This window comes from Erithacus rubecula, assembly GCF_903797595.1.
Source record: "Erithacus rubecula genome assembly, contig: scaffold_272_arrow_ctg1, whole genome shotgun sequence".
Taxonomy (NCBI): Eukaryota; Metazoa; Chordata; class Aves; order Passeriformes; family Muscicapidae; genus Erithacus; species Erithacus rubecula.
The window spans coordinates 71,920-96,608 of record NW_027636053.1 but is presented as its reverse complement, the minus strand read 5'-3'; the positions used below and the strand labels follow the sequence as shown (position 1 = coordinate 96,608).

Sequence of the window (24,689 nt, the reverse complement as noted above, 5' to 3'; positions counted from 1 at the left end):
TTTAGCAGCTTTTATGGGACAAATCTCAGTTAATTTTCCAAAGCATAAATTACTACACCTTCCTTTGAATTTTACCCAAAAACCCCTAGATAGTCACACCTCTCTTAATGCTCTTAATATTTTTACAGATGACTCCAGTAAATTGCATAAATCAGTTATCACCTGGAAAGACCCTAACAGTGATAACTGGGATTCAGACATTGAACTTGTAGAAGGATCACCACAGATTGTGGAACTTGCAGCAGTTGTCCAAGCTTTCTCTAAATTTCTAATTCCTTTTTAGTTACAGATTCCTTTTATTATGTAGGCATCGTGGAATGAGCAGAAGGTTCCCTCGTCAAATTTATCACTAATGAAAACCTATATATATATTATATATAATATATATATATATAAAATATATAATTTGCTCAAAATTTTCTTTTTTAAGAAAACAGCCTTATTTTGTCACACTTTGGTTCACGTACCAACCTACCTGGAAGTGAATTCAGGGCTGAAGGTAATGCCCATGCTGATCACCTCACCACGCCCATTCAAACCACCCTTCCAAATTTTTTTTGAACAAGCCCATTTAAGTCACTCTTTCTTTCACCAAATGCCCCATCCCTCATAAAATCTTTTAATCTAACTAAAGATCAGGCCCACATGATCATCAGCTCCTGTCCTGATTGCCAGCAACAATCCATTCTCTCGGGGGGTGGTGGTGTAAACCCCAGGGGACTCAATAGGTGATGGTGATCAGGCAATGACCATGAGATGACTATGAGATGATCAGGACAATGAGATGACCACATCAGGGCCACCTCAAGCCCATGGCTGTGCCATGGCCAACCCATGGTCATCTCTTGGTCCAAACCATCTCATGGGGCTGTGGTTGTGTCATGGTCATCCCATGGTCATCTCAGGGTTGTGTCACTCATGGCCACTCTCATCTCATGGCCATGGTCATAAGCAGGAACCTCTCTGAGATCCCAAACCCCAATTTTGGGACACTCAAGGACCATTGGGGACAATGAGGCCTGGCCTTATCCCTCCCCCCATCCCACTGCCCCTCCAGGAGCCTGACACAGCCAAACCCTCCTGGGGACACCTCGGACATGGGACACAGAGCAGGAAATGAATCCTGGGGAATGGAGCCAAGTATGGCTGGCAAGTCCCCATGTCAGTCCTGGTGTCCCCATCCCAATCCTGGTGTCCCCATTCTAGTCCTGGTGTCCCCATCTTGTTCCTTGTGTCCTCAACCTGTTCCTGGTGTCCCTATTTTCATTCCTGGCTCTCAGAGAAGAACTGACAGACACTGGAGGAGGGAACCTGGATTTATTGCCTCAAGCAGGATTTATTGCCCTAAGCAGGATTTATTGCCCAAAGCAGGATAATTTCACACCAGAACTAAAGCATTGGGAATGTTTGTGGTTCTTGGCTTTGAAGAAGCCAAAATGGGAAATTGATCCATTAGCAGAAGCTGTGGGTGGGTAAAAACATGGGGAGGAGCTCTGCTGGAAAGCCTCAGTTTCCTGGGAAGAGGGAAGGGGCTGGATCCAGCTCTGTGGATTGCTCAGGCAGTGATTGCTGCTGGGATGAGAGAGGGTCACTGTGTCACCCTGTCCCTGTCCCCATACCACAGGATGGGCCTGGCTGGAGCCCATGTAGAGCTGGAGCTGCTCCAGATCCAACCGGATCCTGCTCACTCCTGCTCCATCCATCCCACCCAAACCCACTCTGGAATCCAAACTTGATCCTGTCTCATCCATCCCACACCAATCCTGCCCTGTCCACTCATCCATCCATCCATCCATCATCCATAAATCCATCATCCATCCATCCATCATCCATTTTCCATTCATTCATCATCCATCCATCATCTATCCATCCATCCATCATCTATCCATCATCCCAACTGATCCTGCTCCAGAATCCAGCCCCGATCCCACTCCAGAATTCAATCTCATCCTGCTCTGGACCCCTCCTCTGATCCAGAATCCCTCCCTGATTCCAATCTGTCCATCCTGTCCCAATCCCCCTCTGGAATCCCACCCTGACCCCACTCCTTACCTGCGGTCAAGCCGTTGCTCCCACATCATTTCCTGCAGAAAGAGAAGATCCATGAGATTCCAGCATGGATCACACACTGGGATTAACCCCAGGATCCATCCTGGGATCCACATGGAGGGGATCCAGAGCTGGATCCGCCACTGGTACTCACTGGCTGCCATGTTGTATCCATTCCGGTCCACCCGCCCTGTGGAAAAACAGTGGGATCAGCGTCAGTGGCACAGGATTCCCAGAACGGTGCTGGGTGGATCTGTGTTCCTTCCTGACCCCCATCCCGTGTGTTACCGGATTGGCGCTTCCAGACGACAAATCCAACGAGGACAATGAGGATGATGATGGCAACAATGGACACAGCGACCACCACGGTGAGATTCCCGCCAGATGTCGGCTCTGGGAATTGTGGGATGGTGAGGAGGGGGAGGGGAATCCCCATCTGGGAATTCCAACTCCCCAATTCCCACATTCCACATTCCCAGCCTCACCCCAAGCGAAGATCCCGGGCTCCGACATTCCGGGATGCTCCACCCGGCACCGGTACTGCTCCCGCTCCTCCGGCCGCGCCTCGATCCTGGCCCAGGTGTGGAAGGTGCCGTCGCTGTTGGGAACGACCCCGCCCCACTCCGTCTCCTGATCCCGGATTTCATCCCCCTTCATCCAGTTGACCGCGATGGCCTTGGGGTAGAATCCGTACGCGTGGCAGGACAAGATCAGCATCCCGTGTTCCTCTTTTCCTGACACATGGACATCAGGGGGCTCTGGAATGGGATAACAGTGAGAGACATACATGGAATTCCATGGGAATGTGATGGGGATGAGATCTGTCCATGGAATTAAATGGGAATGGGATGGGGGTGAGATCAGCTCATGGAATTCCATGGGAATGGGATGGGGGTGAGATCAGCTCATGGAATTCCACAGGAATGCAATGGGGGTGAGATCTGCCCATGGAATTCCCACTGCAATGGGATGGGGTGAGACCTTCCTATGGAATTTCCACTGGAAGGGGATGGGGGTGAGATCTGCCCAGGGAATTCCCACAGGAATGGGGATAAGATCTGCCTATGGAATTCCATGTGATTGTGACGGGGGTGAGACCTGCCCATGGAATTGCCACTGCATTGGGATGGAGGTGAGATTTTCCCATGGAATTCCCACAGGAATTACCGTGTTCCCAAGTCTTCCATTCCCAAATCCCATATTCCCACAGGAATTCTGCTCCCACCTTTGCGGTCCAGCTCCTTCTGCCCATATCCGACATGTCTCTGGAGCCATTCTGGGCAGATGTGCTCCAGGTAATTCGTCAAATCCTCAGCCTCATTCTGATCTTCCCAGCGCCTCCTGGTGACCTCAGCAGCGCCGTCGGCTGCCACCAATCTCCTGGATTCCAGGTCAAAGGAGATGAAATCCCTCCCATCGTAGCTGTACCGCTCGGATCCACGGATGCTCCCGTCAGACAGGAGGTCACAGCCAGAAACTCGCAAAAATGTGTGGAGACCTGGGTGGATTGTACCCACAGAGACCCATGGAATTGTGTCCCAGCCCCACAGAGCCCCAGCCCAGCACTATGGAGCACCAGGGTCTCATGAAGACCCAGAGAGCCTCATGCCAGCTCCACAGATCCCGTTCCCAACCCCATGGATCACCATCCCAACCCATGCATCCACATCCCAGCCCCACAGATCCCCCCACTCACCCCTGCTCTGGTTGTACCGGTCCCGCAGTATCTCCAGGTTCCTGGCAGCCACGTGCTGGTTCCTCACGTAGATCTGGGTGGTCCCATCCCAATATCCCAGCTCTGCTCCGTCCTTCATCCACTGTGTCAGTGGCTCGTCTCGGCCCCGCTCGCTGTCGTAGCGTGTGAAGGGGATCCCATCCAGGTACCCAATGGCCATGAACTGGGGGATCCCCGGGCTGGGCTCTGACACCCCCACATACAGGTATTGCAGGGAGTGGAGAACTTGGGGGACACAGAGATTTGGGGGGGTTGAGGGGTCATGGATCAATGAAAGGGGAACTGGGAGAGCTGGGAAGGGGGTGCATGGGGTCCCAGTGTCCAGGAATGGGGGCTCAGGGGCCTCTCAGGGTCAAGGAAAGCAGGATACAATGAATGGGGGTTCCAGGGGACCCCAGTGTCAAGGAAAGGGGGTCCAAGGGTCCCCAGTGCCAAGGAAAGAGGGGTAACAATGTGGGGAGACCCGGGATGGCTGGAATGGGGGGCTCAGGGATCCTTGATGCAGAGGGAAAGGGGGGTGCTGGGGGCTGAGAAAAGCAGGAATGGGGGTCCAGGGGATCTCAGAGTCAAGGAAAATATGGGTCTGGAGCTGGGGAAGGCGGGATGGATGGGAAAGGGGGTGCAGGAGGGGATTGGTACTGGATAAGGGGGGGGTCCCAGTGCATGGGACTGGAAGTTCAGGGGGTCCCAGAGCCCAGAATCCCCCTGGGAGCCTCCACGATACCCCAAGGACCCTCCCAGACCCCCCGCAGGACCAGCAGGGGGTGGAGATCTGGGGGGATGCAAAGATTTGGGGGGGGCAGGAAGCAGAATGGGGAGAGCCGGGAACGGTACAAGGTTCAAGGGAGGGACTGGGAGAGGCAGGATGGGGGATCCAGGGGGTCCCTGTGCCCAGGAAAGGGGCTCCAGGGGTGCCCGGAGTTGAGAGAAAGGTGGGGCTGGGGCTGGGAGAGACAAGCGGATCCCGGAGGCGCAGCCTGGGAGACGGGAAAGAGACCGAGGGAGTGCGGTGGGGGAGGGGACGGGGGAAAGGGGGAATTCCAGGGAGTTCATCTGGATCCCATTGGATCCCCACTGAGACCCCTGGGACCCTCTGGGACCCCGTTTCAGGAAGCGCCGGGAGTGCAAAAACGGGGGGACACGGAAAGTTGGGAGGTTCGGGGGGTCCAAAGGTCAAGGAAAAGGGCGGAACTCGGGTCTGGGAAAAGCGGGATGCCCGAAAAGGGGGTGCAGGGAGTCCCAGGTCCGGGAATGGAGATTAGGGGGTGTCCCGGGGCCCGGGAATGGGGGTGCAGCGGGGTTCCGGTGCCAGGTGAGGGGGTTTGTGGGGGTCCCCGTGCCCATTAATGGGGGTTCACGGGGGTTTTTCTGGGAAAGGCGATGGAGAGGTAACAAGACCGAAAATGACGATTCAGGGGTTTCTCCGTGCCCGGGAATCAAGGTTTAGAGGATTCCCAGTGCCCAGAAATAGGGGTTCAGGGGGTGCTGGTGACAAGAACAGGGGGGTTCAGGGGGGTCCCCGTGCCAGATAAGGAGGTACAGGGGGGCCGGTGCTGGGGAAGGGGATCGAGGGGGGGGTCACACGACCCAAAATGGAGATTTCGGGGGTTCCCCTGCCCGGGAATGAAAGGTAAGGGGGTTCCCAGTGCCCGGAAATGGAATTTTAGGGGGGTCCCGATGCCCGGGAATTGCGGTTCAGGAGGGTCCCGGTGCCCTGGAATGGGGGTTCAGGGAGTCCCCGTGCAGAGAAATGGGGGTTCAGTGAGGTCTTTTTGCTGGCAAAGGCAATGAAGAGGTAACAGGACCCAAAATGAAGGTTCAGGGGTTTCTCCGTGCTCGAGAATCAAGGGTTAGAGGATTCCCAGTGCCCGAAAATGGAAGTTCAGGTGGGTCACGATTTCGGGGGTCCCACCCACCTTTCGTCGCGCCCCCCGGGTCCCCCAGGAGCCCCAAGAGCAGCCCCAGCCCCAGCGCTGGAGCCATCGCGCTGCTCCGCTGCGATCCCGCTCCCAGAACTGGCCCCGCCCCCAGTGCTGGCCCCGCCCCCAAAGCCGCCTCCGGCCCCGCCATTGGCGCCGCTATTTCCTGCCCGCCAATGGAAACTCAAAGTGTCAGTGACGTCACGGGTAGCTGGGTAGATCCCGCTCTCTCGGGTTGGGACGCGGAAGCGAAAGTGACCGAGGCAGCGCGGGGGGGGAGGGGAAAAGGGGGATTTCCAGAGAATTCCTCTGGATCCCTCTGGATCCCCGCTGCGACCCCCTGGAGCCCTCTGAGAAACACCTGGGACCCCCTGGGACCGCCCTGAAGAAAGCGCCGGGAGTGGAGAACTGGGGGGACACGGAAATTTGGGAGATCTGGGGGTGCAAAGGGAAGGAAAAAGGCGGGTCTGGGGCTGGGAAGGGAGGGATGCCCGAGAAGGGGGTGCAGGGGGTCCCCATGCCGAATTAGGGGGTGCGGGGGGAGTCCCCATGCCCAGTAATCGGGTTTCAGGAGGTCCCGAGGTCAAGGAAAATGGGGGGCTGGGTCCCCGAGAGGGGGAGGGCCGGGAAATGGGGTACAGGGGGGCACTGGGGCTGGATAAGGGGGTCCGGGTGCGCAGGAAATGGGGTTCAGGGGGGGTCTCTTTGCAGGTGATGGAGTTCAAGGGGTCCCGGTGTCTGAAAATTGAGGTTCAGGGGGGTCCCGGTGGCCAGAAATGGGGATTCAGGGGGTTCCAGGTTCCAGATAAGGGGGTGATGGGGTTTTCAGAACTGAGGAAGGGGGAACAGGGGGGTCCCGGTTCCCCGAAATGAACGTTCAAGTGGGTCTCTGTGCCCAGAAAGGGGGGCTCGGCCGGAAATGGAAGTGCAGGGGGGTCCCCATGCCCAGGAACGGGGGTTCAGGGGGTCCCGGTGCCGGTCCCGGGGCCGATCTCGAAGCCGCAGCTTGGGGGACGCGAAAGTGACCGGGGGAGCGCGAAGAGGGGGAGGGTGTGGGAGTCCAGGGTTTTTTCCTGGCTCCTTTGGGGGTGCAAAAACCCCCCTGGCAGACCCCTCAGAGACCCCTGAGTGCTGCCCAGGAGCTGCAGGGGCTGAATTTGGCTCCTTGGGAGAATCTGCCCACATCGAAAGAAGAGACACAGAAAATAATGATGAGTAGAGTGTAAATTAGAATGTTAGAACGTAGATAAATAACTTTTCTTAAATGTTTATGATAAGGGACACGTGGCCAAGATGGAGAATTTGGGGGGTGGACACCTTTTCCTCTTTCTTCTCCATGTCATCCATGTTGGGTGACACGTTGGCCTCTTGGATTGGATGGGGTCAGGGCTGGACCATTTAATAAAATTGTATTGTATTGGTAAAATTTTGTAAACATGTAATACGTAGTACTAACTATATAAGATAAGCTCTGCCTTGACCAGGCAGATTCCACCATGGATGCCAGGCTGAGCAGACCCTGCTGGCCAGGCAAAGTGTCCCAGAGATAAGAAACAATAAACTGTCCTTGGAAAAAGAGAAAACTGTCTCCAGCAGTCTCTCTTCGGCGGCTTCGGGGAAAACCAGGTTTTGAACCATCCTTCGTGTCCCTCTGGGGTGATCTCGGGGCAGAGGAGGAACCCCAGACTGGGACACCTGGCGTCCCTGGGTGGGCATTGACATCTGGCATCCCCCTGGCTGGGCAGTGACATCTGACGTCTCTGGATGCACCACAGCCCACAAAGGTGGGTGCGGACCCCCAGAAGGGCAAGCTCAAGAAGACGCACAGAGATGGAGGAGACCCCCCCAGGCAGAGACATTTGGCATGTACCATGGTGGATCCTTGTAGCCTGCAAAGGCAGGTACAGACTCCCAAAAGACAGAGCTTCAGAAGAGGCACGCTGTTGAAAAGGACTTTGGAGGAGATTTCTGGCCCTCTGCCAAGAAAAGCCGAGTTCCAGACGCGAGTCGGAGAGAAGGTGTCCCGGGAAGCCTCGCTCCTGTGCACTGCTGGTCGGTTTCAGGAACCTCCGAATCGATTTTGGACGGATTGCTTTTGGGTAAGATGGTTCAGAATCAGACACATCATAGGATTCCCACCTAGCCATGAGCAGGGGGTGGGAGGTTTACGGCTGCCTTGCTATCAGCAGGCAGAGAAAGCAATTAAAGTTCCTCAGAGACTGGGGAAGGATTCTCACCTAGCTATGAGCTGGGGGAGGGAAGTTTATGACTGCCTTGCCAGCAGCAGGTGGTTCAGCAAGGGCCTTGCCAGCAGCAAGGCCAGGGAAAAAATTAAGTTAGAAATATTTCCAAGTGAGTTACAGGACATACATTTTTACTATTTCACCCCTTCAGAAACCCTGACCCCAGAAGGCGGGAGGGCGCTGCAGGCGACTCCCCGGGCCGTGGGGGACAGAGGGGAGGGGGACGGGACCACGAAAAAATGCGGGCTCAGTGCCGCAGGGATGTCCAGGGAGAGGCAACCTGCGGGGACTGGGACGCAGAAGGACAGGGCCATGCGGGCGGCTCTCAGCCCAAAGGGGGAAGGGAGCGGCAGCCTTCACACTGACCGGGACAAAAACAGGAAAAAAGCGCAGATTCGGTGCATTTAGCTGCAAGGGATGTCCAGGGACGGGCAACCTGCGGCAGTGGCCGGGACGCAGGAAAGCGAGAATTGTGAAAAGACACAGACAGACCTGTCTCCAGCTGTCAGAAATGCTCGGGGAGGAGATGAATGCCCTGTTTCAGGGAAACCTGAGTTGTCCACATTAGAACTGGCAGATTCTAATGGGGAGAGAAAATTTATGTTTTGAAAAGTCAAAGGAGAAAAAATTAAGGACTTTGAAGCAATTGCAGGCAGCTGCCCAGACAGAGCCGGACAGAGCAAACCCAGGCACAGCAGCGTGAGGTCACAGCCCAGGGCTCACTGAGGCAGGGGTGGGGGTGGGGGCGGAGGTACAGCCACATGGAAAGTTGGGTGGTTCGGGGTGTCCAAAGGTCAAGGAAAAAGGCGGGACTTGGGTCTGGGAAGAGCGGGATGCCCGAAAAGGGGGTGCAGGGGTGTCCCAGGCCCGGAAATGGAGATTCGGGGGTGTCCCAATGGCCGGGAATGGGGGTGCAGGGGGGTCCCCGTGCCCAGAAATGGATTCCCGTAGTGGGGAATCCCGTTCAGGGATTGCCGTACTGGGGAATGTGTGTAAAGGGGGAGTTTCCTTCCCGGAATTCGGGGCTCAAGGGCGTTCTGCTGCCCGAAAATGCGGGTTCAAGGGGTGCTGGTGAGCAGAAAATGGGGGTTCAGGGGGGTTTCCGTGCCCATTAATGGGGGTTCAGGAGGGTCTTTCTGCTGGAAAAGGTGATGGAGAGGTAAAAAGACCCAAAATGAAGGTTCAGGGGTTTCTCCGTGCCCGGAAATCAAGGGTTAGAGGATTCCCAGTGCCCGAAAATGGAAGTTCAGGGAGGTCCCGGTTATGGGGGTCCCACTCACCTTTCGTCGCGCCCCCCGGATCCCCCAGGAGCCCCAAGAGCAGCCCCAGCCCCAGCGCTGGAGCCATCTCGCTGCTCCGCTGCGATCCCGCCCTCAGCGCTGGCCCCGCCCCCAGCGATGGCCCCGCCCCCAGAGCCGCCTCCGGCCCCGCCATTGGCGCCGCTATTTCCTGCCCGCCAATGGAAACTCAAAGTGTCAGTGACGTCACGGGTAGCTGGGTAGATCCCGCTCTCTCGGGTTGGGACGCGGAAGCGAAAGTGACCGAGGCAGCGCGGGGGGGGAGGGGAAAAGGGGGATTTCCAGAGAATTCCTCTGGATCCCTCTGGATCCCCGCTGCGACCCCCCTGGAGCCCTCTGAGAAACACCTGGGACCCCCTGGGACCGCCCTGAAGAAAGCGCCGGGAGTGGAGAACTGGGGGGACACGGAAATTTGGGAGATCTGGGGGTGCAAAGGGAAGGAAAAGGGCGGGTCTGGGGCTGGGAAGGGCGGGATGCCCGAGAAGGGGGTGCAGGGGGTCCCCATGCCGAATTAGGGGGTGCGGGGGGAGTCCCCATGCCCAGTAATGGGGGTTCAGGGGGTCCCGAGGTCAAGGAAAATGGGGGGCTGGGTCCCCAAGAGGGGAAGGAACGGGAAATGGGGTACAGGGGGGCACTGGGGCTGGATAAGGGAGTATGGGGGAGTCCCCGTGCCCAAAAATGGGGGTTCAGGGGTTCCCGTGCTGGGGAATGTGTGTTAAGAGGGAGTTTCCTTCCCAGAATTCGGGGCTCAAGGGCGTTCTGCTGCCCGAAAATGGGGGTTCAAGGGGTGCTGGTGAATGCTAAACACAACAGGCCTATCAGCAACACCAGCCACTGTATGATATCATTAGCATTTAAAGCAGATCTGAACTCCTTGAAAACTGGTGGGGTGGACTGAAAAAACTGGATGATGGGTTGGGAGAAGATTTCCCCTGCCCTCACTTGCTCACAGTAAGTACCATTACTGAAGTAACCCCAAAACCACACAGTTAGAGTGTGATAACTCTGGATCCATGTGGCTGTGTTCCAGAGGGAGTTAAAAATCCATCAGTGCCTCACCTGATCAACCCACCAAATGAATCAGATAACAGCTACAGTAATTTTGGTGAGGGGACCCATGTTCAAATAAGGGCTTGCAAATGGCAGAGATGTATCTGTGATCACGTGGAGCCCAAGCCAGATTAACCTGGACAGCACAGTGACACCTGACACAAAACCTTAGGTAACTCAAGAGCTGTTATTCCTTTTTTCACCCTGCTCTCAATGCCCTCAGGCCCCACTGTCTGGGCACCAAAATCTGTCCTGGTTTGGAGGACAGGGACTTGCCAAGAAAGGCAGGAGCTCCTTCCAGGATGGAGAATGTAAACCCCCTCCCTCTTAATTATTAGAATTTTGGAATCAGGGGCTCTCAGGCAGAGATATGGGGTAGGAATAACAGCTCTTTACTAATATATCTAACCAGACACACAAAACCAGCAGCAGCTATGAAAATGAACAACAAACAGAACAGTAACTCAGTTCCAGTCCTTTTTGGCCACAGACCCTTTTCCTGTGCCCAGTACTGGTGCTGGGGGCAGGGCAGGTCCCGTGCAGCTGTGGAGGGCTGGGACAATGTCAGCAGCGTCCCAGGTGGGAGAAGGGTGGAGGAAGGACTCCCCGCTCAGCACAGGGCTGGTGGCACTCGGCTGCATGTGCAGAGGCAGCAGCTGGAGCGGGGCAGGCAGCAGTGCAGTGTCCCACAGCACAGAACCGGCTCCTGGGCTGGGATGGGGGGCAGCGAGCAGCCCCGGACATCTTCCTGCAACCCACCGGGGAGCACGAGGGCCAGACCCCGCCCAGACACCCCCAGCTCTTTGGCCATCAGCCACCATGAGCTGGGGTGCAGCACAACAAGCTTCCTTAGCATCATAACAGGGAAAATTCCAGAGAGAGAAAGGAAGGGAACAAACCCCAACCCCCAACACAGCCACAGCAGCCTTAGTTAAAGGGTCCCCGTTTAGATAAGGGTCTGCAAATGAGAGAAATAGAGACACAACCATGTGCCACCTGAACCAGGGCAAGCTAGAGCACATGATGCCACCCAATGAGGTTTTATATCCAGCATACAAAAACTGGGTTACTCAAGAACTGTTGCTCTTTTTTTTTCTTGATGCCCTCGTGCCAAACATAGGGTGACAAAATTTCTCTTTGAGAGACAAGTGTCTGCTAAGAAAAGCAGAAGCCTCTCTTGAAATGCACAAGGTAAACCCCCTCCCTCCAAATTACTATAATTTTGAAATTAAGCAGGTCTCAGGCAATGATATGGGAATAACAGTTCTTTTACTAGGAAAATTAAAATAAAAATACAGTATTTATTAAAAAAAAACAACAACAAAAAAAAAACAACTAAACCCCAAACACACACAAAGTCAGAATACAAGCTGACAAGTTCGGGTGCTGGTAGCAGTCCCATGGATGGTGTCTGCAGTCCTCCTGGAGTGACAGATGTAGTTCTCTTGCAGTAGTGGTTTTGTAGAAGGCTGCAGTTTTCCTCCAAAGGTCCAGTGATGATGTGGAAAGGTCTGGTCTTCCTCTGGAATCCAGAAGAAAGATTCCTATACCTCTGGGAAAAGGCTGCCTTGGTGTTCCTAAGTTTGCAGATTTTATCTACAAAGGAAATCCTTGGTTCCTTCCCCTGCGTGGAGCATCTCACAATGGGATGATGTCATTTTATCAGTCATGCAATGGGACTCAACGGCCATTAACAGATGATATCTTCTTGGAGGAAGGATGGGTCCAGGAAAACATAAAGAACACTGCCCCACCTGATTTTTTACATATGCCCCATTAGCAGAGATCTCCCATGGAGATAAGGAACTCTGCTGCACCTGGTTTCAACACTTCATGAAGATGCTGATAGAATATATACTTTCGAGCACATCTTCACACTGTAACCTAGGACAGTCTGGGACTAAGTTCCTGAACTTTTTACAAGATTTTAGGGCTTTTTACACTCTTAAGGCACTTACAGTATATTCTTAATTAAAACTAAAACTTCTACTTCATATTTATGTGATGTAATAATATTCCAGACTTAAAACTAAAATTTACACTTCTACTTCATGTCTGTGTGACTTAATGTATTTTAATTTCTGTAAAGGCTTTAATTAAATCCCTGCATTCTCTCTCTTTGAGGGACTCAGAGAGGCTTCTATTTTACACACTCCAACAGGCTCTGATGTTGGAGTGGGGCATCACAGTGAAGGACATGGGGAGCCGATATTAGGGAAGATCCTGATACGTTCTGCCAATTTTGAGAGCTCTAAATGGCTTGTGGTATACTCACACTGAACTGCCCATGGGGATGGAGTCAGAGCAGAGCACAAAGCTCCTCCCGCAGTCAGGGCACTCACAGGGCTTCCCTCAGTGGTGACCCCGTTGGTGACGGTTCAAGGCTGAGCTCTGTGAGAAGCTCTTCCCACACTCAGGACACTCGTAGGGCCTCTCCCCGGTGTGGATTCGCTGGTGCACAGTGAGGGTGGAGTTTTCCTTGAATCCCTTCCCGCAGTCGGGGCAGCGGAAGGGCCTCTCCTCTCTGTGAATCCGCTCATGTCTGAGGAGTTTGGAGCTGGTCTGAAACCTCTTATCACACACAGGACACTGGTAGGGCCTTTCCCCAGTGTGCATGTGCTGGTGTCTTCTCAGAGTGGACATCCATCCAAAGCTTTTCCCGCATTCCAAGCAGGTGTAGGGCCATTCCCCTGTGTGGATCACCAGGTGCCGCATCAGAGTCCAGATGGCACTGAAGCTCTTCCCGCATTTCCCACACTTGTAGGGCCTCTCCCCAGTGTGAATCCTCTGGTGTTTGATCAGGTCTGAGCTTCTGCTGAAACCCTTCCCACATTCCTCACACTCGTAGGGCCATTCCCCAGTGTGGATCCTCTGGTGCTGGATCAGCCAGGAGCTGTGGCTGAAACCCTTCCCACATTCCAAGCACTTGTGGGGCTTCTCCCCTCCATGAGGCTTCTCCACCAGCTCTGAGCTCTGCCTGCATCTCCGGCCGCCTTCCCGGCTCAGGGAGGGTCTTTCCTCCTCGCAGCTCCCTGGGCTGGGTTTGCAGCCCCTCCTCCTGAGGGATCTCTGGGCCTTTTCCTCCTCCTCCATCTGCACACACCTTGGGAATGAAAAATCCTGGTTTGGGGGAAAAACAAGAGGAGAGGGCCTTGGGCTGGGGGCTCCTCTTGCCCAAGTGCAACTCCGAAAGACATTGGGCATCCTGTGTGTATAAGGACATCCAAAACACCAAGATTTAGCCCAAAAATGCTTCAAACATCATGATACAGATGAAAAATCCACCAAACAGCAAGATTTGGACAACACCCCCACCAAAATATAAAGATTCAACCCCTGTCAAAAAGAAAAACACCAGCATTTATCCCTATAAATGTCAGAAACACTAAGATTGACCCCTCTCAAATCATGAATCCCTCTCTCTGGTCACTGGATGCATGTGATGGGGACAACGCTCTCAGGGCCTGGGAGAGGCTGCAGATACAGGGAGGGGTGGAACCTTCTGCTCTTTCCTGTTTCTGCTACTCCTCCTCCTGTGTCCCTACTCTTCCCCACAGTCCTCTTCCTCCTATTATTCCTCCCTGTCCTGTACAATCCCACCTTTTCCTCCCCATATGCATTTTTTGACCATTTGCATTGGAATTTTTTCTGTATATATGTGGGTGAATTTAACTGATGGTAAAATTTCAGTATGGGGTTTTCAATGTTCACCTTTCGGACGGATTTTGCAAAACTGGAAGAGCTTCAAAGGTGACACTTTAACAGATAAAATATTAATAGAATATTGTTAATAAGAACAAGAAAAAAGCAGATTGTGGGAGGGGGGCACATAAGAGTCATCCAATGGCTGCTCTGGAAGAGAAGCAGGGGTTCCAGACAGTTAGGAGAGAAGTTTTAGAAAAACAAATTATCTCTGCTGGGGCAAAGTGTGGACAAGCTACCAGGGTCTTCTTGCCTGGGGGGGCAATAGGGCTGATTCCCCTGGCCCTCCCCTCAAGCTCTGCCTGCCTGCACAGATGGAATTTGCACAGCTAAACACAGAGCCCATAGTGAGGATATCTGACTGCAACAGAAATTGGTTAAGTTGCAAAGAGAAACAGGAAATAGGCAACATTGTGAAAACTTTAGTAAAGAAAGTGGTGGGGAATATCCCTCTCCCCACTCCAACATGTGCTCTCTAGGTTATACAGAGTGTATTAGAGCACTGGGGTGTTTTGGCAAGTCCAGAGAAATCAGTTGAGAATCCAAGTATCTGATGACTTAATTAGAGAAAAGTGTTCAATTGATGCAGCCCTGGCTGGAGGTACCAACCAAAAATGGAGAAAAGATGAACAGACACCAGAAGAAACCCAAATCCACAGACCAGCCCCTGGGAACCTCAACAAATTCATATCAGGAGACAGAAAATCTACCAATATTTCAAGTAGCATAATTAAGTTAAAAACTACATATTATCACTGTTATTACTTTTATGATTAATTTTCATACTATTATAAGTGTTGCTTATTATTACTAGTGTTGTTGTTATTATTATTAATGCTATTATTATTATTACTATGTACTAATGAATATATTATCAGTCCTCAAAATAACAATCAATTGGCCACCTCCAGCTCCTGACCTTCCTGCCAAGCAATCCAAAGAAAGGAAGAACAAGACATTTCACCATGGGATGGGATGGGATCAGATTATCAATTAACAGAAGGAGGTGGAGTTTGTGGAAAATTAAATTACTCAAATTCCTGTTTGCAAATAGAAGAAACTGAACAGGGGTAAAACAGATAACACAGGAAACAAAAAAGTAGATCATGTACCACTCCACACTGGGGAAAGGATGGCAATGGGACACGTGTTTGTGGTTCCCTGGCAGACCATGGGTTAAACGAATGCTGTTCCTCCCCTGATGTGCTGCAGCAACTCTCATCTTTTTCCCGTGCCCGACACCTTGCTGAGTGCAGCTCATTCAGCAGCTGAGCAAGGGGATGCAGGTGGCAGCCAGGCCTGATCCAGAAACAGCTGCAAAAGGACAGGGAGGGAGGGCACTGAGAATAATCCCAAAATCAAAGAGGAAACAGGAATAGAGATTGAGAAAATAGTCATTAAAAGATTGTAAATACAATTCTTGAGGAAATGTGAAAAGGGATTGAATAGAGCAAGACGGATATGCTTGGAGATACGGTCAGGGACTCGTAGAGAAGGAAGTAACGGGATAGACCAGAATCTTCAGAAAATGTTTCTAATTGATACGGACTGCTACTCAACTAACATCCTGCCCAGTTCCTGAGCTACGAGAAAGAGAAAAATAGTGCCGTGAATATCGCATATTATACAAAAGGAGGGGTGCACATTAAGGGGGACATGCAGCAGGGAGATCGGGAAATCTGAACTTTCCAAGTGCCTCAGCCAGTGGGGAAAGGGAGAGGGAGATGGGGCTGGGAAAATGAGGATAAAAACATAGGCTACGTCTTAGAGACCGCACGGCAAATGCCGCATGGCCCCTTCTTTTGTTCATCAATAAAGTCACTTTACAGGACTCCTCTGTCTGCTTTGGGCACACAAAGCTCTGGACACGTGAATTTTCCCGCACAGTCCCGGGGCCTCTCTCAAACATCCCGTGCTCGGCTCGGGCTCCTGCCGGGGCTCCAGGTGGGTCCCGGCTCCATCCCGGGCTCACCCCCAGCTCCCACCGCCCTCAGCTCCCGCTCACCCCGAGCTCCCGGCGGTTCAGGCCAGCAGCGGCTCCCGATACCCGGGCCGGGCACGGAGCCGCCCCTCAGGCGAGGAGAGAAATGGCGGAGCGCGGGGAAAGGGAGGGGAGCCCGTGCGTGCAGAGCCCGCCCCTCACTGCGATTGGCTGATTCTGCCGTCACTCCTCGTTCTCGCGCGCTGATTGGGCAGAGCGGGGACAAGCCCGGCCAAGCTGCCGGAGCAGCGCTGGCTCGTCGCGGTTCCTGTGGGTAGCCCAGAAGTGGCTGCCCCGTCCCCGGGATGCTGCGCTGGGGCCGCCTCCGAGCTCCGCCACCGCCTCACCGCGCTCCGGCCGCTGCCGCCGCTCCCGGGCAGCACAGGCGCTCTGAAAATGGCGCCATGGCTGCGCCAGCATCGCTATGGGGGCGGCACCAGGGCCGGGCTTGGTCTCGCTCTGCATCTCCCTCTCCCTTTCCCCACTGGCTGAGGTACTTGGAAGCTTCAGATTTCCCTATCCGTCTGCTGCATGTCCCAGTTAATATGCACCCCTCCTTTCATGCAACATCCGATATTCACGGCTCTGTTAAGTGTTTCTCCTCGAACTTCAGGAATTGAGCAGGATCTTGGCTGAGCAGCAGTTCGTGTCAGTTAGTAACATTTTCTGAAACTCCTGGTTGTTCCCGTTCCTTCCTTTTGTACAAGTCCCTGGCCATGTCTCTGAGCACATTCATCTAATTCCGTTCAAACCCTCTTCGTATTTTCTCAATAATTGTCTTTACTGTTTTAATTACCATTGTTTCAGTCTCTTTTCCTGCGTCCTCTTTGGTTTGAAATTATTCTCAGTGATCTAATTTCCTGTCCTTTTGCAGCCGTTTCTGGATCAGGCCTGGCTGCCACCTGCATCCCCTTGCTCAGCTGCTGAATGAGCTGCACTCAGCAAGGTGTCGGGCACGGGAAAAAGATGAGAGTTGCTGCAGCACATCAGGGGAGGAACAGCATTCGTTTAACCCATGGTCTGCCAGGGAACCACGAACACGTGTCCCATTCCCATCCTTTCCCCGTGTAGACTGATACATGAGCTACTTTCTTATTTCCTTTGTTATTTGTTTTACCACTTTTCACTTATCATCTATTTGCAAACAGCAGTTTGAGTAATTTATTTTCCACAAATGCCACCTTCTTCTTTGGCATAGCTTGGTTGGCAAAAAGGTCAGTAGCAGCATCTGTCTGGTTGGTTATTATTTGGGGGACAGTTTCTAATCTAATCCTGTAATTCAAATGATAGATGTGTTCTTTGCCCCAACACTGTTAATTGGTGTTTCTAAAGCTCCTCTCCTGGTTGCTCCTTTGGAGCAGTCATTTCATGACTAGCACATGGCCCCAGCACAATCTGCTTTTTACTTTATATCTTTAGTGTTAGAGAGTCACCAAACCTCCCCATCTGATCTGTCATCACCAGGTGTTCCAGATCCCTGCTCTTGAGGAAGCTGACTGCAGCAAGCAGCGTTTCCCGAGAGGCCTGCAGAGAGCCAGAGATGCACGGCAGCCCAGGGCACAGGAGCTGCCTCCCTGCGCCAAGGCCAGGAGGAGGCTGGGGCCCACGAGGTGCCAGGGTGCAGGGAGACAGCTGAGCATGGGGACAGCAGCGCCCAGGAGTCCTCACCTCTGCCACGCGCGTGTTCTCAACAAGCAGATGTTCCTCTGCTCTGCCTGCTCAGGGCAGCAGAAGGAGCCCCCACGGTTGCCGATGCAGCTGCAGCAGGAAGGGCACCCGTGCTTCCACAGGAGCTGCCAGGGCCTCTGTGGGACATGACCCGGTGCTGGGTGGCCGTCACACACACAGGGCTGTGACACGGACACGGGACGTGTGGCCCAGGGCGCCAATGCTGCTCTGAGCCCTGGGGCCTGGGCAGCACTGGAATCAGCAGGTGTGGCAGAGTCCCTGCCAAAGGAGACCTGCCAGCCCCGAGCTGTGCCAGTGCTGGTGCCTGCTCCTGCCACAGAGAGCTGTGCCCCCGGGGCACTTCTGTGCCAGAGGACAGCCCAAGCCCACGTGCATTGGTGCCCGTGCTCCTTTCTGCAGGTGCCTGTTGGCAGGAGCACCTGGAGCAATTGGTGGCAACACCTGGTCTTTGTCAGAAGGCAGAAGCAGTTGCTCATTCCTGGAATGATTTTTGCCCCGTCTGCAGCCCCTGCTGTGGAACACAGGAGAGCCAGACCCTCTGTGATCACCTGCCCTGCATCTGCCCCGTTCCAGCCTCCTGCCTCTGCAGACACAGCTGATCACCTGGACACAAACGGTGAGTGAGGAGCCGCTGCTCCAGCCCGTTCCCACCCGAAATTGGTGTGGCCGCTGCCGCCCCCTCCCACCTGCCCTCTGCAGCTCTGGGCTTTGTTCCAGCTGCAGGACTGGGACCAAGCACAGAGACAGCGTGCTTGCATCTAAAAAAGGGACTGAAACCGAGTTATCTCTTTTGTTCTCTTAACAATTTCAACAACTGCTGTTTTTTTCTGCTTGAATGGTTAGATATATTAGTAAAAGAGCTGTTATTCCTACTCCCTTATCTCTTCCTCAGAGTCCTTGATTCAAACAATTATAATACTTGGGGGGAGTGGAACTAAAGTCTCTATTTCAAAGGGAAACTGCTGCCTTTACTGGCAGACACCTGTCCTTTCAAGCCAGGACATTTAGTTACCTCAACCATTTGATTTTAAAATCCTTAAAAGAAATCTTCTTAATTAATGAAGAAAGGGGGAGTTGTGGAGACTGAAGGCATTCCCAGGTAGAGAAAGCAACTCCTGTTCTGCTCCCTGGGTCAGCCTCGTCCCCTCTCCCTGTCTGTCAGCCTTTCGGTCACTCCCGCCTGTCCCAGTACTCTGAGAGTCGTGTATAATAAGGACAAGGACTTCTTGAGCGGATGAGGCTAAAGAAGCATTTTATTGAAAAACCAAACCAAATTTAGTGTGGTTTGCAAGTCTCGAACAGGACAGCAGTCCATTGGACAATAGGAGAAAACATCGCCTGTCATGTAGCACAAGAACTGTTTCTCAGTCAACATCAGGTGCTAATCTCTGTTTATTAATTCCTTTTTGTTTACCAGAACGTTATCATCCTGGGAAAGGCTCAGGCTGGAGCTGAGAAACTGTCTCAGCCTGGGAAAAAGTTTCCCAGCCTGAGAAAAAGAGCTCAGATCCTGAAAAAGGCCTAGCAAACCGTGCCTGGGCCTTCAGTGGTGTCCACCCTGGCCCTGTTTCTCTGTTGGTCCCCATGCCCTAACCCCTCCCTTGTAACACCCCCATGTCCCCTAGTAATTGGTCTCTGATGTTCTACCCGCCCTGACCATCCCATGTATTTAATCTTGACTCTCACAAAGTACCAAGCCTTTGCGCCCTGAACCCTGGACCATGCACACACGGGCTGAAATAAAACATCTCTGTAAAACCCCTGCAAAGGCCCTTCCTGCTCTTTTACTTGCTTTCACTCCAAGCAACACCAGATGCAACAGTTGTGGTTTGTACATTGTACTGAATGATTTGTTCTGTACTCCCCCAGGTCTGTGGAGTTGATTCAGCCCTCCCTTCACCCCTCTCCACTGGCAGGATCCCATTGGTTATGGTTCAGTTTCTCCCCTCCCCTCTGGCTGGGTTTAAAATTCCCCACCATACTTTGTTCTGCCTCTCTCTCTTCCCTTGGAATCTGATTGGGAATAAACTGCTGGACAATATCCAGGGAAAAGGAGCCTCCTTTGTCTTTTACCTTTGTCCATGTGGGTTCCACATTCTCCCCTGGTCCAGAGCAAGCCCAGAGGGACCAGAGAGAAGAAAGAACCCACAGGGATGAGGCTGAGCCGCAGCCCCATTCCTAATTACTCACAATCTACTCTCCTACACAGAAACTCCTGAAAATCCATCCCAGGCACATTAAACACTTCTTGTGTGGGCCCCTGAGGGCCACGAGGATTCTTATGAACTCCCCTCCCATCAGTCCCTCCTGGGCAGTGCTGGGCATTAGCGCAGCTCCTGGGGCTGTCCAGGCACCAGCTGCTGCCACAGGGCTCGGGCTTGCTGCACTTGGGTATTAAACACAACAAATCTGGGGAGGGGCACAGCCCTAGAAACCAGGACTTTGCCCTCAGGAGCTTGGAGCTGCTCAAGGGGAATAAAGGATCCCCTGCACACACCGATTCCCCCGGCAGCAGCTCTGCCCCGCCAAGAACAGGGCTGTGTTTGGGAGAGGGAGGATGGCTGGGATGGCACCTGGCATGAGACAGGCACACACTGGGATGAAGAGCTCATCAGGTTTTCTGCAGAGGGCCCATTAGCAGAGGATATCTCCCACGGAGATAAGGAACTCTGCCCCATTTGGTTTCCACAGTTCATGAAGCTCGTGATAGAACACATACTTTTGGGCACATCTTCACATTGTAACCCAGGACACTCTGGGGCTAAGTTTCTGAACTATTAACTAGATTTTAGGGCTTTTAACTCTCTTAAGGCACTTATAGTATATTCTCACTGAAAACTAAAACACCTACTTCATATCTATGTAACTTAATAATATTCCAACTTACTTCAAACTAAAACTTAGACTAGTACTTCATGTATGTGGCTTAACATATCTTAATTACTTTAAAGGGTTTAATTCAATCCCTGCATTCTTCTCTCTCTCTGAGGGAGTCAGAGAACCTTCCATTTAACACAGTCTAACAGGCTCTGACATTGGAGTGAGGCCCCACAGGGAAGGACATTGGGAGCCCTTATTAGGGAAGATCCTGCTGCTTTCTGCCAGTTTTAAGGGGTTATAAATTTGGGGGGGGGGCTTCAGAGATTTCCCAGTTAGTTTTTGGGTGGAAGTGACCCCTTTTTAGGGAGAATCCTGATGCTTTCTGCCAATTTCAGGGATTCCAAGAGGCTTGTAGTGGACGCACTTCCATGGGTTCTGATATCACCCGCCCACACATCAAACTGGTCTGGACTGGTGCTCCCAGTGCTGCATGGGTTGGGGCAGTGGGGACCCCCCCATGGCACAGCACAGCTGCTTTGGGGCTGGTGGCACCGCCCGGCGCTGGGCATGGGGCGTGTTGGGGGAGCTGGGGCCGTACTGGTGGTACTGGGAGCTCACCTGCCTGGGGACCAGCAGGACTCAGGTGAACGTGTGTGATCTCCCCGGGGACCCCCAGCCTGGTGTCACTCTGCCTCCAAAGAGCTGCTCCCAGTATTCCCAAGAAAGCTTCCCAGTTTGCTTGGTCCTGTTTATTGGGGGCCAGCAGGGAAGGAGCAGGAGAGACCCCATGAGGGGAGCCAAGATTGGAGGGGGGCAGAACAGGCCCTGGCATGGATTGGGAATGGGGACCCCCAGGAAAGGTCATGTCCCCCCTTTCTCACCCTGCTCTGGGGGGCTTGGGAGGAACCTGAACCCCAACACGGCACCGGACCAGTCCCAAAGGTCCTGGAAATCCTCTAAGATGCCAGGGCAATTTGGGGGTGCATGGGGGGTGCCCAGACTGGGCCAAGAGCACAGCACTGCCCCAGCCCAACCTGCCCTGGCACCATCCCAGCTCTTCCCGCAGGATGCAACTTGTTGGGAAAACAGGGGGAGCCAAGGGTGGTCGCTGGGCCCAGGGGGAGCAGGAGAAGGGATGGAGGAGGGCCAAGGAAGGAGCAGAAGGGCCATAAAGAATAGGAAGTGGATGCAGTACTAGAAAGCAGGAAGAGTGGGACCCCTACCAGTACAATTTAGGAGTACCAGCCCCCTCCCCCACTTTTTGGGGTTCCCAGCTTCTCTTTACCCATGCTCTTCCATGCCTTCCCCACTGCACCCCAATCCACCACCCCCATTCCACATGCTTGGTTTTGGGGGTTCCATGCCCCTCCTCCTTACTCTGGAGGTCCCATACTTCTTATCTCACAATTCAGGCACCTCATTGCTGCTTTCTCCTGGGAAGAATTCCTGAGATTTGTGAGTTTTTGGGTTGCAGTTTTGGAAGGGGACAGCTCTGTCTGGCTTTCCCCTCCCTCTTGGGGCCTCTCAGCTACCACCGCCCCCTGGGAGTGCTGGCATTTCCCTCCTGGGGACAAGGACCTTCATTCCCTTCCAGGAGCCCAATGCCTGGCTGGGGCTCCAGGGCAGGGGATCCTTGAGCAGCTGCCCCAGAACCTCTGCCAGGGTTTCCCAGCGCAGCTGGAGCCGCTCGGCCTGGGGTCCCCAAAACCCTCAGAGAGCCCCAAGTGCCTCCCAGGAACCCTCAACCCCCTCAAACCCTGCATCCCCCACAGCCCCTGCAAGTCCCCCCCATGGCACCAGCCTTGGCCACGTCCCCACATGTCACTGGCCATGTCCCACTGTGTTCTCACCCATGGCCATGTCCCTACCATGTTCCCATCCCTGTCACTGTCCCCCACATCTCCATCCATGTCTCCCCCATGTCCCCACGAATGGCCACATCCTCCTCCATGTCCATTTGTCCCCAAGTCACTCTCTGTGTCTGTGTCCTGCCATGTCTCTGTCCCCCCATGTCCCCACCCATGTATTAGTTCAAAAGCAAATCAAGTCCAGAAGAAAAGCATTTCCTTGTCCATGCCAGCTGATGATCCAAGTGCTTGGGTGGCAGAGAAGAAACTTTCCTGGATGGATTTCCATTCCAGTGTCTCCAAACTCTAGGTCTTTGCCCAAATCCATCACCATTTTGCTTCAGAAGACACCCTTTAATAATAGGAAATCACAATTGTGTGATCACTTAGGTTGGAAAAGACCTCCAACATCATTCAGTATTACTGAATGTCAACAGAATACAGGATTGAAAGGAGAACATTTTCTGGGGTTGAAAGGCAACAAATGCACTCTCCCCAAGGAATTCCCAATGTTGGTTTGTATCCAGATGGATGGTCCCGCCCCCGTGTTCCTCCAGGTGCCCACAGGGAGACAGGATGATGCAGAACCCCCTCCCCACCCTCGCCAGGTGTCTTCCCAACACGGATCATCACGACCACGAATCAGCAGGGCTCTGCCCAATGGGGGTCACTGGGGATCATCCAACACCGATCCTCCCATGGGGGATGGAGCTGGAGCAGAGCACGAAGCTCTGCCCACAGTTGGGGCACTCACAGGGCTTCCCTTAGCGGTGCCTTCGTTGGTGGTGGGTCAAGGTGGAGCTCTGTGAGAAGCTCTTCCCACATTCAGGACACTCGTAGGGCCTCTCCCCAGTGTGGATGCGCCGGTGCACAGTGAGGGTGAAATTTCGCTTGAATCCCTTCCCGCAGTCGGGGCAGCGGAAGGGCCTCTCCTCTGTGTGAATCTTCTCATGTTCCAGGAGATTGTAGCTGGTGTAAAACATCTTCCCACATTTGGGACACTCGTAGGGCCTCTCTCCAGTGTGGATGCGCCGGTGGACAGTCAGGATGGAGTTGCGGTTGAATCCCTTCCCGCAGTCGGGGCAGCGGAAGGGCCTCTCCTCTGTGTGAATCCGCTCATGTCTGATCAGAGTGGAGCTTCTCGGAAACCTCTTCCCACACACAGGACACTCGTAGGGCCTCTCTCCGGTGTGGTTGTGCTGGTGTTTTCTCAGGTCTGACCTCAGCCTGAAGCTCTTCCCACATTCCAAGCAGGGGTAGGGCCGCTCCCCAGTGTGGATCACCTGGTGCTGCCTCAGACTGGAGCCACAGCTGAAGCTCTTCCCACATTTCCCACACTTGTAGGGCTTCTCCCCACTGTGGATCATCTGGTGCCGGGCCAGGCTGGAGCTGTCTCTGAATCCCATCCCACATTCCCCACATTCGCAGGGATACTCTCCACTGTGGATCATCTGGTGCCAGATCAGTTTGGAGCTGTCTCTAAATCCCTTCCCGCATTTCCCACACTCGTAGGGCCGTTCCCCAGTGTGGATCATCAGGTGTTTGCTCAGGTCAGAGCTCCGGCTGAAGCCCTTCCCACATTCCAAGCACTTGTGGGGCTTCTCCCCTCCATGAGGCTTCTCCACCAGCTCTGAGCTCTGCCTGCATCTCTGGCCGCCTTCCCGGCTCAGGGAGGGTCTTTCCTCCTCGCAGCTCCCTGGGCTGGGTTTGCAGCCCCTCCTCCTGAGGGATCTCTGGGGATTTCCCTCCTCCTCCATCTGCCCACACTTTGGAAATAAAAAATCCTGGTTTGGGGAAAAAACAAGAGGAGAGGGCCTTGGGCTGGGGGGTTTCCCCTTTGCCCAAGTGCAACTCAGGTAAACACTGGGTGTCCTGTGTGTGTCAGAACCTGCAAAACACCAAGCTTCAGCCCAAAAATCCTCCAAACATCACAATACAGATGAAAATCCCACCAAACAGCAAGATTTGGCCAAAACCCCATCCAAAATAGAAAGATTCAGCCCCTGCAAAAAAAAAAAAAAAAAACAACACACCAACATTTAGCCCAGTAAAGCTCACAAAGATCAAGATTCACCCCTGTGATAATCAGGGATCCCTCTCTCTGGTCACCTGCTGCATGTGATGGGGACAACGCTCCTGGGGCTGGGGAGAGGCTGCAGACACAGGGAGGGCTGGAACCTTCTGCTGCTTCCTGTTTCTGCTCCTCCTCCTCCTGTGTCCCTGCTCTTCCTCACATTCCTCTTCCTCCTACTCTTCCTCATTGTCCTGCACAATCCCACCTTTTCCTCCCACGTGCAGCGTTTGACCATTTGCATTGGGATTATTTGTGTATATATGTGGGGGACTCTTAGTGATA

General features: G+C 53.4%; 1 protein-coding gene across 1 annotated transcript; it reads right to left on the bottom strand.

The window, feature by feature from the left end:
- Positions 1-2,119: 2,119 nt before the first annotated feature.
- LOC306815884 (class I histocompatibility antigen, F10 alpha chain-like) lies at positions 2,120-5,791 on the bottom strand. The gene is made up of 5 exons (XM_079332396.1): positions 5,701-5,791; positions 3,746-4,009; positions 3,275-3,547; positions 2,535-2,807; positions 2,120-2,442 (listed from the first exon to the last, which is right to left on the bottom strand). Exons 1-5 carry the CDS (start codon positions 5,765-5,767, stop codon positions 2,135-2,137), a joined length of 1,185 nt encoding a protein of 394 aa, XP_079188522.1. The 5' UTR covers positions 5,768-5,791; the 3' UTR covers positions 2,120-2,134.
- Between the last annotated feature and the right edge of the window lie 18,898 nt (positions 5,792-24,689).

Excerpts from the sequence above, each read along its gene's own strand:
- LOC306815884 (XM_079332396.1), bottom strand. The coding sequence starts at position 5,767 with ATGGCTCCAGCGCTGGGGCTGGGGCTGCTCTTGGGGCTCCTGGGGGAC. Across the intron at positions 2,808-3,274 it reads GAAGGAGCTGGACCGCAAAG|AGCCCCCTGATGTCCATGTG; the intron begins GTGGGAGCAGAA and ends ATCCCATTCCAG. Across the intron at positions 2,443-2,534 it reads GCCCGGGATCTTCGCTTGGG|AGCCGACATCTGGCGGGAAT; the intron begins GTGAGGCTGGGA and ends CACAATTCCCAG.